This window comes from Centroberyx affinis, unplaced genomic scaffold (assembly GCF_046629955.1).
Source record: "Centroberyx affinis isolate AG114_WGS23_722 - 3 ecotype Tasmania unplaced genomic scaffold, CSIRO-AGI_Caff_v1 ptg001012l_1, whole genome shotgun sequence".
NCBI classification, from domain to species: Eukaryota; Metazoa; Chordata; class Actinopteri; order Beryciformes; family Berycidae; genus Centroberyx; species Centroberyx affinis.
The window spans coordinates 649,365-665,992 of NW_027279574.1; the positions used below are offsets into that span (position 1 = coordinate 649,365).

Consider the following 16,628-nt stretch of genomic DNA (forward strand, 5'->3'; position numbering starts at 1 on the left):
CTGAGGATACAATGTCAAAAAGTAAAATGTGCCAGATCAAGTGAAAAAAAAAGTATTTCCAAGTCAAATATACAGGATGATCTGACATGAACCTTACATATGCCATTTTTGGCATTGATTAAGACAATCAGATATATAAGTGTTCACATGACAATTTCAAAAGTTAGAGTATTTGACTTAATTGGGTTACAAGTGAATAAGTGTGCATGTAAATGTATTGATTGCCAGCTTCTATCCATTACACTATACAAGGCAACAATTATTCATCAGTGAACAACTATTTACAGCACACGCTTTTCAATACAAAGCATTGGTAATTCACTCATTATAGTGGCTGGATTGCTTCATCCCAGAGAGCTCACTGTTTGGTCAGCTGCACAATATAAAGCTAGTTACCAGCATCGCTGGTAACTAGCACACGTAAAGACACATGTGCATTTCCCAGCTTCAAAGTTGAACATCTTACAGCGGATAAGTTAGGTAGAAAACAGCTCTAGCATTTTCACAGATCACAGCCATTAAACATTTCATCCCTTATTTCCATCCCTTTTAAATTGCAAGCGCCAGTGAAATGTGTGGAGACAGCAGCTCGCCTGGCTCAATTATTCAAAACACGGCAACTGTATTGTGGCTAACTGAGGGGTTGAACATGATTATGCACATATATTTCCTTTGTACTCTGCGTCGCCTACCTTCAATCAGGATGAGCTTCTTTTTTTTGTTGCACAAATGCATGCATGACTTTGATTATGGCTGCTGTAGGGTCAGGGAGAGTAGCGCAAAGACCTGATGTCGTCTTTAAGTACATCACTTTATAGATAATTTCTCATTTCTTCTTAATATTCCTGCATATCATATCCATTTTTAATTTTAATTCCTTCATCCTCCTGCCTTGGGAGCTTAGCATCCTTTAGATTAATATTAGAAATGCCCATTTTAGGTGGACAGAGAGAAAAGTTAGTATTACTTTTCAGAAACCCTTTTTAGGAATAATTTTGTATATCAAAGTCTGTCAAGGTCTTTAATTGGGGAGGTGTTGCACTGGACCTTGGTGTGGATGAATATTTTATGTGCCTATCAAGTTGAAGAGTTTACAAATCCACATCCAAAGCATCCATGAATATTCAATGACAAAGTCAAGAGTAGTTTTGAGGACAAGAGATTGAAAGGTCATGACAGGGGGTTGTGCTAGAATAACCCCACAACATTTTAACATTTCCTAAATGCTGTGACAGAAAGCAATGGCCAGTTGCCAATATATTATTATAGTTGGATCTGTCTTTGTAGAGATACACCATGCATGCACACAGAGAAATATACTAAATGTGTTCCTGGCATCCTCCAATTTTATTGACAAGTTAATGTACGTGAAAAAAGGAAAAGAAAACAAAAGTTATTTTTGCCAGTCGATACTGATAACAGACAGCAATCAAAATGATCCTCTGTGATTTTGCTTGTGTTGGTTGACATTGTACTGTTGTTATTTTTATCTGGGAATTTTAAGAAAAACACATTGCCAGTCAACTGGAATGGTGGGTTGACATTCAAAGAGAAAGTGTTGTTTTGTCTTTGGTGAGGAAACAAGGCCAGGGTCAACTCCTCACACTGCATTTCTACTACTGGTGATGCTTCAGCCATTGAACTGAGCTAACACACACACACACACACACACACACACACACACACACACACACACGTAGTCTGCCTCCATTTACAACGCACACTAAATACACAAACATCAATCATTTCTACAATCCACTCACACTAACTCCTCTCTCTTACCAGTCAATATATTTCACTTTTTCAATTTCATCCAGCACTCCACCCTCCTGGTCTCATGGACGTCTGGCTCATGATGGGGAAAAAACATTTAAGGAAATAAATAGACCCTACTGTCTCCCTCCATTTCACCATCACCTCAGGAGATAAGACGACTGAAACTGTTTTCTCATCTTCCAGAGTATGAAAATGAATGATGCTGGAGGATACGGACGATTCAAAGGCAGGGGCCTACAAGATGTATCAGACTACTGGAGCAGCAAACTATATTCACTCAACTTTTTACCTGGGACAACTTCTTTACATGCAAACATGCCATTCTGCCTCATTGTTTCGGCACATAAAAGTGAGTGTAAGTCAAGGCAAGGCAAGTTGGAGGAGATTTGACAGAAATGACTGACAAAGGGTGCGTGTGCGTTCAAATAAAGCATCCTGTGTGATCACGGCCTAATGAACCATTTCTTGTGACATATTGGTTGAATTTAAAGCAATATTCCACTTTGTTTTAACATGAGGCAATTGACCACCATGAAAACCAGAATATAAACTAATCACCAAGATCTGGATCCTGAAAAATTGCATTTAACACGTTTGTGAACAGATTCAACAACAGATCCTGCTTTTAAGACAACAAAGCAATCCTGGGTCTGTTGTCATTTTGCATTTCTATTCTTGGTTTACACTAAAATTAGTATTTAAAAATAAAAGTAGATCCGGTCTCCCAAACAGGAATTATCTCTCATAAATGGTATTCCTGTCCTGTTCTCTTCTATCAATAAAATTTGGCAAAATTATGTTCTAAAACAGTGGGATCTGTTGTTGAATCTATTAAATGTCAGTTTTCAGTCTATTTTCGTGGCCTCATTCAAATGAATGGGAAGTAAAAGTCAGAAAGCTACAAACTCCTCCAGCTGCATCCAATCTTAGTGAGTAGTTCATATTCTGGTTTTCATGGCGGTTCAAAACGAAGTGGAATATTGCTTTAAAGCAGCGTAATGGCATGATGAACATTTTATGAATGACAGTACAGTACAGAATATCAAAGCATGCCTGCAGACTCAACAACACGTAGCATGAAAAGCGGCAGACTGACGAATTTGGTTGAAAAATGAAATTCCCCTGCGAGGGGGGAACATGATACCTTCAGTCTTACCTTCCTCCCACCCCTGGGGGCTTCCTCCCTTCTTTTCGGCCTTCTCGTTCCCTTCCTCCCGCGGGTCCCCAGCAGCCACTATGCTCCAAGTGAATTCTGGGTTAGCCCCCAGGCGCTGGTCACATGTTTTGCTATTGCCACGGCATCTGCGATCTGGTGAAATGAGAGACATTCGTAAAATAACCTTAGCTGTTCAAGCCCCGATCTAGAATTTTGTTTAGTGATATAAATTTTAAGTATATTCACACAGATTTACATGTACAAGTTTGAAACATTTAATGGGAACATTTAAAAAAAAAAAATAGATGTAATACTCATGTTTGGCTGGCATGTACTGTCAGTCCTCAATTCAATCAATTTGAGTGTCAGTAGAAAAACTCTTCAAACAATAATTCAAAATAAACTTCAGCAATGGAATGAGTGTTTAAACAGGGGGCATCATACTGCAATTACTAAAAGGGCTCACACTAAAGTGAATCTTGAAGACCACTTTATGAATTGGAACCTCACTAATCCAAACCCATTGGGAACAGAGGCTGATGGAACCAGTAAAATGTCTGTATGAGTGCTAAAATAATACCAGGCCAAAGGATATTGGAAATATAAAACAAGTCTGCACAAGTCTTCGCTTTGTTTAGTCTGATTTGCAGATGAAAAACTTTTAATTGCATGCATCATCAAGGGAAATGGAAAGCGGCCGGTTCAGTCGATGGAATACATTTTTGTGCCGCGGTGCCTTTTTTGTTCTTTTTTGATTGAATGTCCAAGGTTTCGATAAATTAAGTCCTGCTGTATTTACAGTCTGTAAACAGTCTGCAGTCTTCAACAGTCTGTAAATATTGGTATTATTGCTTATGTAGCTTCATTCCAGATTTAACTACAGCCTCAAAGGATTAGATGGAGAAAGTAACAAGGGGTTGAGGGAGGACGAAGCACGTCGGGGAGATATTTCATGTTTTCATATGAAATGGCGTCGCACCTTTGCCGTACACCAGCGTGCCGTGTCAGCGATTTGGGGGGCGTCATACGAATGTAGCGCTCACGTAAAAATGCCTGTTTTCAAGTATAGGGTCGGACGCAGTAGGAGTTAAGGTATTATTGTGATAATACCAAAACCCTACTCCCACATATTACTCAGAGAGAAAATTACAAGGTTGGCTCTCCTCCCACTCATCCTCTCTCTGTCTGTCTCTTTACCTCCATCTGTCCTTCCCTCCCTGCGGACGGACCTCACGTGGAGTCATCCCCGCGGCTTGGTAAATGACAATCTGTGTTTGAGAGGGCTCTATCGGCTTCAAATGACTTCTCGCCATGGGTCCTGGATGAGAGGCACTCGAGAGTGTCATACAATCAGCTTTCTAAGTCGTCGCGCTAGTCTCTTCGACGGTTGCGCCTTTGTAGAGCAATGCAACGAGACGGTCGGGAAACATGACCAGGCTGGGTGAAAACAGTGTGAGATGGAGACTCATGTATAGCCACCAGACTGTATTAATAACCGCCATCGTTAGCATCGAATTAACATCCATTTAGAACCCACTGAGTGTAAATTGAAGCCCTGCTGTGTTATTGTAAAGATCTGAGACTGTTAGGAATAGAATTAAACCCTAAAGCACGCAAGCTTTGATTACTGTAGGAACTACCGACCGAAGGCTGACACTGATACCATAATAGCTGTTATTTTGTGCTGATCTATAAATTTGACCTTTTTCATGCCATAAATATACAAGATGGGACACTAAAACTCTCCACTGAAAACCAGTCCAATTCAATGATAAGGTAAACTCTGAGATACATTGCTGCCTTTAAATGAAATATTTATTTACAAAAAAAACAACACAATTTAACAATTAAATGAATAAATAAAATGTGCTTCTCCAACATTTGTATCAACAGCAGTGCTAAACATATATATAACAGGACTTGGAAGACAGTTGGAACAGGTTATCAGTGACTTGAAATGTTAGATGGGATGCTTAAAAGGAGCTTTGCCTAATGAGGTGGCATCAAGGCAGCATTAGGCTGCCTTTAAATTACATGGTTGCCCACTTGAGGAGGCAGCTGCCTTTAGAAGATGTCAAAGCGGCAGTCGTTCCTCAGCCACTTAGCGACGGTAATGGCGATGGTTTCCATGCTTAAAACCTGGCGTTTGGCAAAAACATTGATTCCTGTAGCCAGTCGCCACCGGGGACCGTGAGGGCCAATGAGATGTGGAGAAATTGAGGAGTTCAAGGTCGTAGTGAAAGCTCATTGCCTTGCCTTCAATAAACGTCTGTGTAGCCGGGGCGGAGTGATGCAGTGTGTGTTCAGCTGTACGATAAATGGGCCCTTTAAAGTTACAACGCGCTGAGATCAGCACAGTTGTTCTGACCCATATTGATGCAAACAGAGTAGCACGCTTTTCTCAGTTGCTCGGCTTATATGAATCGAGTGCATTCCGTTTCAAGTTTGCATTTAAAATTCACCACTCAAAGGATTCGAAAATGGTCATCAATCACTGTAATGCGGTGGCTTTTCCTTATTGATATACAATCGGTGCACACTAACAACCGTTATCTTTTTCGACCAACATATTGTCATTCTTGTTGGTTCTATAATATTCTGTAAAAAAAACTCACCCCTTGTGCTGACAATTTACAAAGAAAGCTTTGTGCTTTGAGTCCAGTTCAACTTGTGACTAATTTTCTCTGGCAAATGTATGTACGTGTGTGTGTGTGTGTGTGTGTGTGTGCGTGTGCACGTGTGAGAATTTTTTCAAAAGCCGTGCACATCAATTGCATTCAGACATTTGCATACGTTACACACTCACAGAAACTAACACAGACATAAGTTGCAGGGCTGTCTCCTTGCATTTTTCCACCCTCAGATATCATAGCCATATTCATGCATGCAAAAGAGCACTTGGCACACGCTGACACGCTAAGCACTTCTGTGTGCTGCCAAATGAGGCTGAGAGATATGATTCAACCGGAGTTGAGCGAGATCTGGATCTGTCATCCAATTTTCGCCCACCTCCTGCATGTGCAAAGCGAGTGAGAACTGATGACTTGCCAAACGACCGTGGACACAGCTTTTACAGCCCATTCATCCTCATTCGGGCCCTTCACTTTTTCAACTCCTTAATATCCTCTGAATATGTGATAATATCCTTTTTTGACATTACTCAGCAAGGGTTCATTTGACCTTTTGATTACACCACTGCAGGAAACAGATAATTTTAATTTAACAGACTACCTATTTAGAAGAACGGCAGGCACCATATTAAAACATTTCCCTCATGTTTCTGCCAAAAGGTATCCTTGGTTGCCCCCTAATGTTTTGGCAGAGAAGTGTTAATTTGAAACAGGTCATGACAAACATTCTCTCTGTTAAAAAGTTTGTTTTAATATTTGATTTTGACCCCAAGCACAGACTAATTACTGGAAACTGTTTGAAGTTGAGTCGCTAAGTACACATTGTGAACCTATAATATGTTTGAGAGAAGCATTCCTATGTTTAAGGGGCATTTTTCTGTTTTTAGAAAACTTGCCTGAAATAATCCACCTGTGCTTGTGCTATAAAGAAGCTGGCTGAACTTATTTCTCTGCTAGTGATACTACTCTTTAATGCACATGTTTGCTTGTACTGCAAATGTTGTGCATAATGGGGTTAAAAGGTTAAGATACAAGTTAAAAAGTTTGAACTATTCCAAGAATCGGAAAAAAAAGTTTAATGAAGATTCACAGAGACCCTGACACTAAATCACCTTACAAAAAAAACCCCCAAATAGTTACTGATAATGTCAGCCTTCCACTATAGTAATAGTAAGGGGCGCCCCGGTGGCCCCAGGTTCGAATCCAGCCCGCGGTCCTTTGCTGCATGTCCTCCCCTCTCTCTCGCCCATACCTTCCTGTCTCTCTCCCACTAACTCTCTGGCAAATAAAGCACAAAAATGGAATAGTAAAATCCACCCTAAAACACTTAAACATTGTTAAAACAACAGCTATTGGTGATGTACCTTTGATTTCTGGGCCTATTTTGTGGCTTGGTGATGTATTTTTCTTATTCCTGAGGATAACCGGCCAGACGTAGACGTCATGTTGAGATATTTCCAGCGCAGCTACAATGGAGTTTGACAGCAGAAAAACTTTCAGCTATCTAAAACATCAATGTTAAATGTCAAGTTTGGTGTCAGTCCCTCAAAATCAAAGAGCGAGGGCTTCTGTCTAAACTCACCATTTGCCCCGATGTTCAACAGTCATACAGAGAGAAATCCATCATAGAGGAGGCAGAGACAGCAGCCTCAATAGACCAGAATGCAATGCAGCCACAAGGCATGTTGTGTTTTGAGTAAGGGGCGCGACTCTCGCTTTTTCCTCAACTGGAAACTCTGGCTCTTTTGCGCTTACTATCGCTGTTGTTATTGTTCTCCCCACCCACACATAAAACCTGAATACCACAAGTCCATGCAAGTTGATGAAAGACATTTTGGGAAACGTAGGAAATCACTAACTGAAGGTAGAGGTAAATGAGGCAGGTTGAGGGAAAGTGGATACAACAAAAAGCTACATTACAACACTTCATCACAAAATAACAACACAGTTTGCCAATACATATCAGTGTAAGAGTATCTGAGGGTGGAATTTTCCTTCAACATGAGCTAGCTCATCCACTTAAGAATCATGCTTTGCCACTATGCACAGTTTTTCCACTTGATCTGAGGATGGGTTTGATTGCATGTATTGTTGAGGACCCCTTGAAATGAAAAATAAAACTCCTACAACAAATTGCACTCAAAACAGCACAAAACATATTTTCTTTCTCCACTCATCCTGGAAACGCTCAGTGAAGGGTAACTTATTCAACCTGCACTTGGTGTGTCACATTTTGATTGGCATCTCTTACCAAGCCCAAAGTGCTGGTTCATTTCCCCGCTAGTATGTGTACAAATTTTCTTATTCTGTCTTGAGTATTGTTTTTTATTGTCACCTACTTAAATTAGGTGTAATCAGTTGCTGCACTGAGCATCTGGCTAACTTTGACATTGTTACAATGCAGACAGTGTTTGTTTTTCTTCGCACCATCCATATTGCTGTAATCAGTTGAACTACTTTTTTATGCCAGCTTTAACAAGCAGTAATATTCAACAATGTTGTTTGCTCCAACAATATTATTAGGAACTGTTACTCATTACAGAACCTCACCTAACTTCTCATCAGCGGTGTTAAAACATTATTTATTGAATCAACCCTCTCATAGTGTTTTCACACTCTGAGCAAATTAAGAAAATTCTTAAGTTACATTTCTTGTATTTGCCCAAGGACTCTACAGAAATTGATTCTCTTAATTGCAGTGCATGCCAGATGCCATCAGGTGTAGTCAGGCATTTGCAGATATTTTCAGACAAAGTTACTTGTTTGTGCAAATACCAGCATAACTTTTTGTCAACATTATGTGAGTATGTAAAATTTCTGCTTGAGATTTGAGTCTGAGTTGTTAATCAGAGTCAAAAGCTCAGAGTTGCCATCCGCAGTGGCAGAGAGATCATTTCAAAAGGTTTGATTTCCTTCTTCTCCAATCTCTACCATCTCCGTCATCTCATCTGGATGCAACATTAGCCTGTGTCATTTCATCAGTGCTGTGATATTCAATACATTATAAAGGTTTACAGTGAATAACGCTGATTATCATCCCATTATTAATGCCTTTTTCTGGATCCATCTCAAGCCCTGCTTGTGTTAGCCCTGCTCAACGGGCCCTCTGCACAACAGGCTTTGGCGTTAATTAAAGGCAATCTATGAATACTAATACCCCAGAGATGGCAGCCACTGGGCGCAGTGATGCTTTGGACATAAGGGCTTGGAGCCATAAAGCATCCTGGGGACTGTAGATGCAAATCTGCTGAGAACATTTATAGGTTGTAAATTTGCGGGACTCAAAATGGCCAATTATTCCTTCCTCCATTTTATGTCCTGTTCAGAAAGAAGACGATCATAAAGCCAATCTGAAGACGGAACCAACCAAACCAAAAATTGTCCTGTGTGCAAATAAATACCATCAGTTTTGACTTGAGACTTGTCTGTGGAGGTCAGTGCCTTCATGTGTGATGAAGATCAATTTAATACTGTCTCACAAGGCTTGTGTGTACAATGTTATCTACTGCATGTACAGTATGATGGAGATTATTTATAAGCCACTAAGATTATACCAAATATCTTTTATATGTTAATAAATTAGTCAAACTGTTGTTAGTAAATGCAACTACTCAGGTTGTAAACGTAGTGGAGTTTAGGTTGTTAACAGAACAGCTGCCCCATTCCGAATGATGTTAGTTTTATAACATAAGTTGGTCATTCAATATAAACAAAAGCAGTAGATCATTGTAAACAAGGCCTGCAAATGGTGGCACCCATATAATGGATCTGCTAGGGTGCTTTAAAGGGAATTAATTCTTTGTAAAACGACCAGCAAATCCTAGGTCCTTCAGTAATTAAATAGACCGTTCCCAGAGTTGCCGTTGGATCTGACTGTGTTAACAAGGGTGTGTGATTGGTTAATGAGCCTATCATGACAGTGTGACCCTGACCTCATTCATCAACAGAGCAGAGATTGAGCGCTGTGTCGTGTTTCACTGCCGAAGGTCATTGAGATGCAAGCCAACTGTGGCCATCTTGATTTTGTATATAAATGAACCTGCCAATTCCCAGCAGTGCACAACTATATGATTACATGTTTAAAAAAATGAGATTGAGGATTTGCACACGAGTGCTTTTGACATCAAGTAAATTACATCTAACGATGTATGTCTCTTTGTGCATCGAGGGTGAAAACTGTGTTGACAAATTCCCTTCTGAAACCCTTTAACTGGGATGATGAATATGTTTATTCCCTGATTACAATGGGATTGCTTCTGGCTTGAGCTTATTTATGTATCCATTCAACTTTTTTATGGCCTGCATATTCCAGGGCAAATTCATTTTCTCTCAAGGGAGTTGGAGCCACACTGTCAAATACATACAGCAGGCCGACAGATGAATAGATGAGTGGCAAGTGATTTTTGACAAACAGCAGGGATGAGAAGTAATGTGGAGAAATGAAATAAAACACACAACTCAGATGCCAGGGCTGGGGACACATATTAATGGGCAATTCCTTTTCTCATTGCTTGTTTTTCTTCCCTATGAGTTGACGTCAATCAATTCTGCTCTCATTCTGTAGCGGAGGCAAAGCAACTGAATTTGCTCTCTTGCCCCAGGTTTTGAGATGGAATTGAGAGGGGTGGGGGGGCGGAGGCGGTGATTTGTTTATTGACAGCAAGAAAAAAGGGAGAAAACGGGCAGGTGGAATTATGAAGCAGGTGGCTGGAATGGTTGGTTCGTCAAGATTTTTTGATCCAACTGCACTTGGCAGATTTTGATTCAAGGACAGAGGGGATCAAAGTCAAATGTCAGCCTTCCAATTCCTTGTGAACTTGCCCCGTCACCTTATCCTCGGTATCCACCCTTCAAAACTACAAAGGTAGCATGCTGGCGGGGGGTCAAGAGAAATTCTTCACAACACACCCTCTAAGGCCCTGAAGATACTGTAGAAACCTCCCAAATGCCAAGTGCTGCTGACAAAATCGAAAACATAAAAAGTCCTTGCTTTTCTGTATATGATCCAAATCATTAATACAGTTTGCAAGTTTCCCATCGCTCCAGACAGCAAGTCAATAATAGGTCTTGAGCCACTGTAAGCAGCAACAGTAAACTCGACCAACAAATGCTGCTGATTTTGTTCATTGGACTTGCAATCTCACATCACTCCTCTGTCACCTCCTTCCCGCTCCAGTAAAGTACACATAATGGGCAATAATGATATCAACATAAGAATAATAATAATAATAATAATGATAATCATACTCAACATACAAACACACACACACATTACTTCTGGTTCCCTGCCTACTGGTATTCCTTTCATTGCCCAACACTACTCTGTTGTCCCTCCCCATCACAATCACAAGGGTGTTGTGTGAGATGCATGACAGTCACCTCTTGGTTTGATGTCAGAGCTTTTTTTTCTAAATCTGTCCCATAATGCAGAGCATTCTAAACACTTGATATGTGTCAGCAAAACAGGTCAAATTAGTCTGTGGTGTAAGAGAGATTTCAGCACCATGGACAGCGGTTGGCTGCTATCCGTGAAAATCAAACACAAGAGTGTGTCTTTCACTGTAGAGCTTTCCCTTCCCCTTTGTTTATTTGCTGGTTGCCTTGTCCATGTCTGTGTGTCTCTGATACAAAACATTATTTAATTTATTTTACCAATGTCTCATAATAAGTTTAGAGTAGCAGCCATAAATCTATGTAACCTCCCATTGACTCTTGAGTGGGAAATTTGATTTAATGATGCTTTAATGACACCTTCTTGTTTGACGAAAATAAGTCTGAAAGATAATGTGCAAAATTATTTACACTAATGTTGATAAATCTGGATGCCATGGTATTAATTGAATTTGTCCATCCTATTTGATGTTATTTTTAGGCTGCTGCTGCTGCTGCTAGACAAGGCCTGATGCCTTATCATGGAAACTGCGCTCTTTGAAGTACTGTATATAAATATTGGAAAATGTTGTGAATAATTTACAATGTACTTATTTGTTCATTTCGTTAGAACCACTCACACATACAAATAAATACCAATGCTTTCAATTTGGACTAACTGCGGATTTGTGTAATTTGGGAGCTTGATTTTAACTTCCCTCCTCTACATGACATGAGCTATATACACTCTTGCCAGTTTGTACAGAATGGGAGAGAGGGATCAAGTGCTGGGTGAACAGACACATTGCACACTGGAGGGGGCTCAAATGGCTGAATGATGTGAATCCAGGAGGATGCCATATTTAAGCACCTGCACCACTGCTCTGTCTTTTATACCCCCCCGCCTTTGCAAATGTGTTTTATTCCACTGCTGTGTCTCATTACACAAGAACAGCACTACCAGCTGAGTGAGGCAGATGTTCTATTGTAGAGCACAGCAACTCCTCAAGTGGCTAGCATCCATTTGAGTGCCTGTGTTACAGCTGGCAGCCACAGCTGAACCGGGACAATCCATCTCGATCAGGAGAATAGGGCTGGAGTGAGAAAGATGGCGCATGGGAGAGGCTTTGTTAGACAGAGGATGGCAATGAACTGGCCTGCTGCTCTTCCCCAAGGGAGGAGATGGGAGGCGGGATGAGACGGAGAGAGACAGGTCAGTGTGCTCTGCCGTCACTGACATCACTGACATCACTGACAAACAGCGGCGGAGAAGTCAGCATGCCAGTGCTGAAATGGAAATAAGGGGGTTGGCTTGCCCTCTAGCTCCAGCAGCTAACAGAGAGAAAGACGCAGTGCTAGCAGGAGGGAGGGAGGAAGGTATGGGGGCAGCTGGCGGCGAGCGTCCAGTCGGTCTGCGTCGGCTCATGTGGTAGGTAATAAATGCCAGCGCCTAGCAGATGCTGTGGGGACAACTGAGATCTATCACTGAAGCCCATGGCCGCTCATTCTTTTTCCTCTTTCTGCCCCGCTCTGAACCGTCCTATATTTAAACACAACGCACCTCCCCACTTTGTCTGCACGTCACCAATCAGACACCGCCGCGAGTGCGTGTTCCGGCTGGAAATTTGTTATCAATGCTGCGTATGCACACGCTCTGATGCACACAGGCACACAAGCAAATGAGCACACATGCCAAGACCCCTCTACCTACATGTGCAAACACACCAACACACATAAATGTGAAATGCTACATATGTGAGGACCTTCATTGACTACATTCATTCCTCAACTCCTAACCTTAATCATTAACCTTAATCCAAGTACTACAGCTATGTAAGAGACAAATTATATGTAGGTCCAAAATTGCCAAATGTATCATTTAACCGTAAACTCAAATCTTAAACTAACCTTAACCCTTACACTACTTCAAATCTAATCATAGTTGTAATGTTAACCCTAAACCTAAGTCATAACCTATAATAGCCCAGGACCAGCAAAATATCCTCACTCTGGAGGATTTCCGTCATCTTTCTATCCATATGGGGACATTTGGTCCTCATAAGCATAGAAATACACAAACAGACACACACTGAAATACACACACATACAATCATTGCAGACAGTGAATGCTATATGACTGCAATTTGCACAAGCAAAATGTATTCAATTTGTTCTTGTATGTTCAATCAACTTTTTGGCACAATCTCTGGCATTGCTGTCAAACATTTAATTGTGTTTTGGTCAGTTGCATGTTTGTGGTCATTAGGATTTAATGTGTCTCATCGGATGGTTCTATTATTCATTTGGAGCCGTTGTGGTCATCTGGCTTTTACTGCCCAGATGTGATCCTTCCTGCTCCCGCCAGATCCAGCTCAGTTCACCAACCTCCAACACAGAACAAACTTCTCTGTTTTTCCTCTTCTGTTTTGCTAACGCGGTAGGGACGAGAGGTCAGGCCTGTCATTGTATGAAATGGTAGAGAACGTGGCCAGCTGTGTGCGTGATGGATCGATTCATTCTAAATCAAACGGTCGGGGGGGGGGGGGGGCGGGGGGCGGGGGTTGGTGGGGGTAGCCCGTTGTCCAACTGACACCAATTACGGTTACCTCCACTGCTGGCTGTCATAGTCACAGGCAGCCGAGGAGAGGTCCCGGGGATTCACAGTCAAGGATGTGTTTTATAAACAGTCGAGCGACAGTCTGGTGCCGGCGGGGCTCTGAATTATCACTTACAGGATGACCTTCCCCCTTGGAGAGGATCCCAAGGGGAAAAAGGCTACGCCGGAGCTGTCGCCTCTGAGTGATGCGAATGAGCTTTGAGAGGCTGAGGTGACGTGGATGCACACAATGCGTGCCTACAGGCTCACGCAGATGCTTGCACCCAGGGCTGTAGTACTCTACTCCGGTCTCCAGGCCATTTTTCTGACGTCTGGGTCTTGCCTTGGTCTCGGCCACTATTGGAGGTTTACTCTACTTTTTTCTATCTAAAAATTTTCAAAGATACGTTTCTCTCTGCCTGGTCCAGCTTTGTTTATTTTCTCCCCAACGCTACAAACAATTGAAGAGATTACACCTGTGTATACTATGTAATGATTCTTAAACCCCTACGCATTCATTAGTCAAGTTAGTCATTAATAAGTTGGATGTTGAAGGCTACGTATAGTACAGAGCTCCTGCAGATAGATCTACATCTCTGTTGATCCTTAAGAAACTCCTTAAGCATTAATTATCTTTGGAAAGACATGTACACTGTTTTATTGCATATTTTGATCTTGGTCTTGAGTAGGACTCTTGTCTCAGTCTTGAGTTGATCTTGACCCCCTTTGGGCCTGGTCTCAACTCAGACTCTACTGGACCTGGTCTTGGAATTGACTTGGACTCTGAGTTGGTCTTGACTACAGCCTGGCTCACACCGCTGTCTCTCTTCTGCTCAACAGGTAGCATTATGCTGGTCTAATCTGATGTGAATGGTAAAATGATCCACAAACCGCTCTTTCATGATTATGACATTTTAAGCTCAGGCAACGCAATGCCGAAATCTGCCCACTTGATAAGATATCTGCTTGCGTAATATGAGTCACTCAAGCCAAAGCCCCAGAGAAAAGGATCCCTGTGAATTAAGATCTTGTAATCTGAGATTTTACGGTCATCCTGCATCATATACAGCAAATTCCAATGTACAGTATGTACCCTGCTACTACAAATGGCAATGCAGGAAACTTGAACTTGTTCTTTACAGACAAGATTATATTTGGGATTCCTTCAGGAGCTCATTTTATGAACTCCAATATAGGCTGTGCAATATAGGAGTTAAAACAAATATTTCCTTTACTAACTGCAGTAAAATGACTGTGATACTATCAGTGACATATGGCTGCACCAGCAGTTGAATGACATTCCATTCGGATTAGTGAACTGTGAGAGAATATCCTAACTAACTGCATAGCAGCCGCCCACATATTGCTGTTCTTAGCATAAATATGGCTTCGAGACCTAGTGTTCCTTTCACACTGTATATGGAGCACATTAGAGGGAACAATTCCCTAATGCTGTCATGGATTTTACAAGTGCGGATCCACATTATAGTACAATAAATCCTGCACATCGTAATTTTGAATAACAGTCAGTTCATGATAGTATCCTTTATGGGGAAATTCTGCCGGATTGTACAGTTGAGTTCAATATGAATTTGAGAAGAGATTTTCTCTTTCTCACTCTCTCTCAGCTAGACTTTGTGTGTTTGGCTTTTGAAGTTTATTAAATATGCAATGTCTGCCCTTGTATTGCCTTGCAGCTTCAGTGGATTTGATGATTTTGCATCTTTAAATAAAGCAAGCACTTGAAAGATTGGTTCATAATGCCTGGGTGATTTGGAATAAGATTCAAAGAGAAGAAATTTAATGAACTTTCATTACTTGACATTACTATCTAATCTTAACATAGGCCAAACTGTCTTATAGTTTTGAATGACTTTTTCAGAATAATTTCTTTTTCCATAATACACAATGTGGACATTCATCACAGTTTAATTGGATGAAATCTAGTCTTTTTCAAAGCCCTCCGGTTGTCACTTTGACTTTGTCATAACCTTCTTTTACCGTTACATATGTGTGTGTAAGGTTCATAACTTCTATCCTTGTTCAAATATGTTTTGAAACACAGCAGCACACAGCACAAGCACAGTTTAGTCAGAGAGGTTGATGATCACCAGAAAATACACCAGATGACAAAAACAGTACATTCAGTACATCTGTTAACCTAATACCTACCACCCACTCGAATGCACCCTACAGCGTTATAAATTGTATTGTATGCCTGTATATTGTGTTGCTTGTATTGCTTCACATATTTGTTTTTTTTCCATTTTTTGATATCCCTCTCATTGTTACATATACTTTTCATAGACTTTTCATATCAGTTCCACTACTTCATACTGTATACATATTGATATTTAGATTTTTAAAAAGTTATATTCATACATACTTCCATATATTACATATTTCATATTTAGTTGTCCCATATTTTATTACACAATCAAGACTGTAAAATGTTTATGTAACAACTGTAGGTAAATCCATACATGTAAGTAATCCATACTCTTTCCCATACTTACTCACACTTAGGGCCCTATCTTACACCCGGCGCAAAGCGCAGTGCAAGTGTCATTGCTAGGGTCCGACCGACGCAGTTGTCATTTTCACGCCCAGCGCCCACGCTGTTTAAATAGCAAATGTACTTGTGCCCATCTTTGCACCCATGGGCGTGTTGGTCTTAAAATGAGGTGTGGTCAGGCGCATTGTTGGCGCATTGCGATCTTGAGGCAGCAGAAAGCGATTGCGCCATTGACCAACAAAACCTGGTCTAAAGTCTGGCGCAGTATTTTCCTGCTGTTTAATAGGGCGCATTATTCAGATAGTAAGATGCGTCTCTCTCTCTCTCTCACGTTACCATGCAAAATAGAAAAATGGGATCATCTACTATGAAAATTTGCACTTTACTTCGTTCCTGACATGTATTTTGTTGCCATATGCTTTCACCATTACGCAATGCCAAATGCACAACATGCATGTCCCGTTAACCATCATCACACATTGCCAATTGCTAAATACGCAACCTACAACCAAGAAAAACAACACAGTAAATATATACAAAGCACAGCCCAACAAAAAGTCATGAAAATAAACTGCAAAGGCATCT

The 16,628-nt window shown here is 40.9% G+C and overlaps 1 protein-coding gene across 1 annotated transcript in view; it reads right to left on the reverse strand.

Annotated features, from left to right (window-relative positions):
* Window positions 1-16,628, reverse strand: part of alk (ALK receptor tyrosine kinase) — a 309,324-nt gene that overhangs the window by 172,543 nt on the left and 120,153 nt on the right. Inside the window, exon 3 of the mRNA XM_071522627.1 lies at window positions 2,921-3,085. Within this exon, the coding sequence (XP_071378728.1) occupies window positions 2,921-3,085 (165 nt within the window). The remainder of the gene's footprint in view (window positions 1-2,920; window positions 3,086-16,628) is intronic.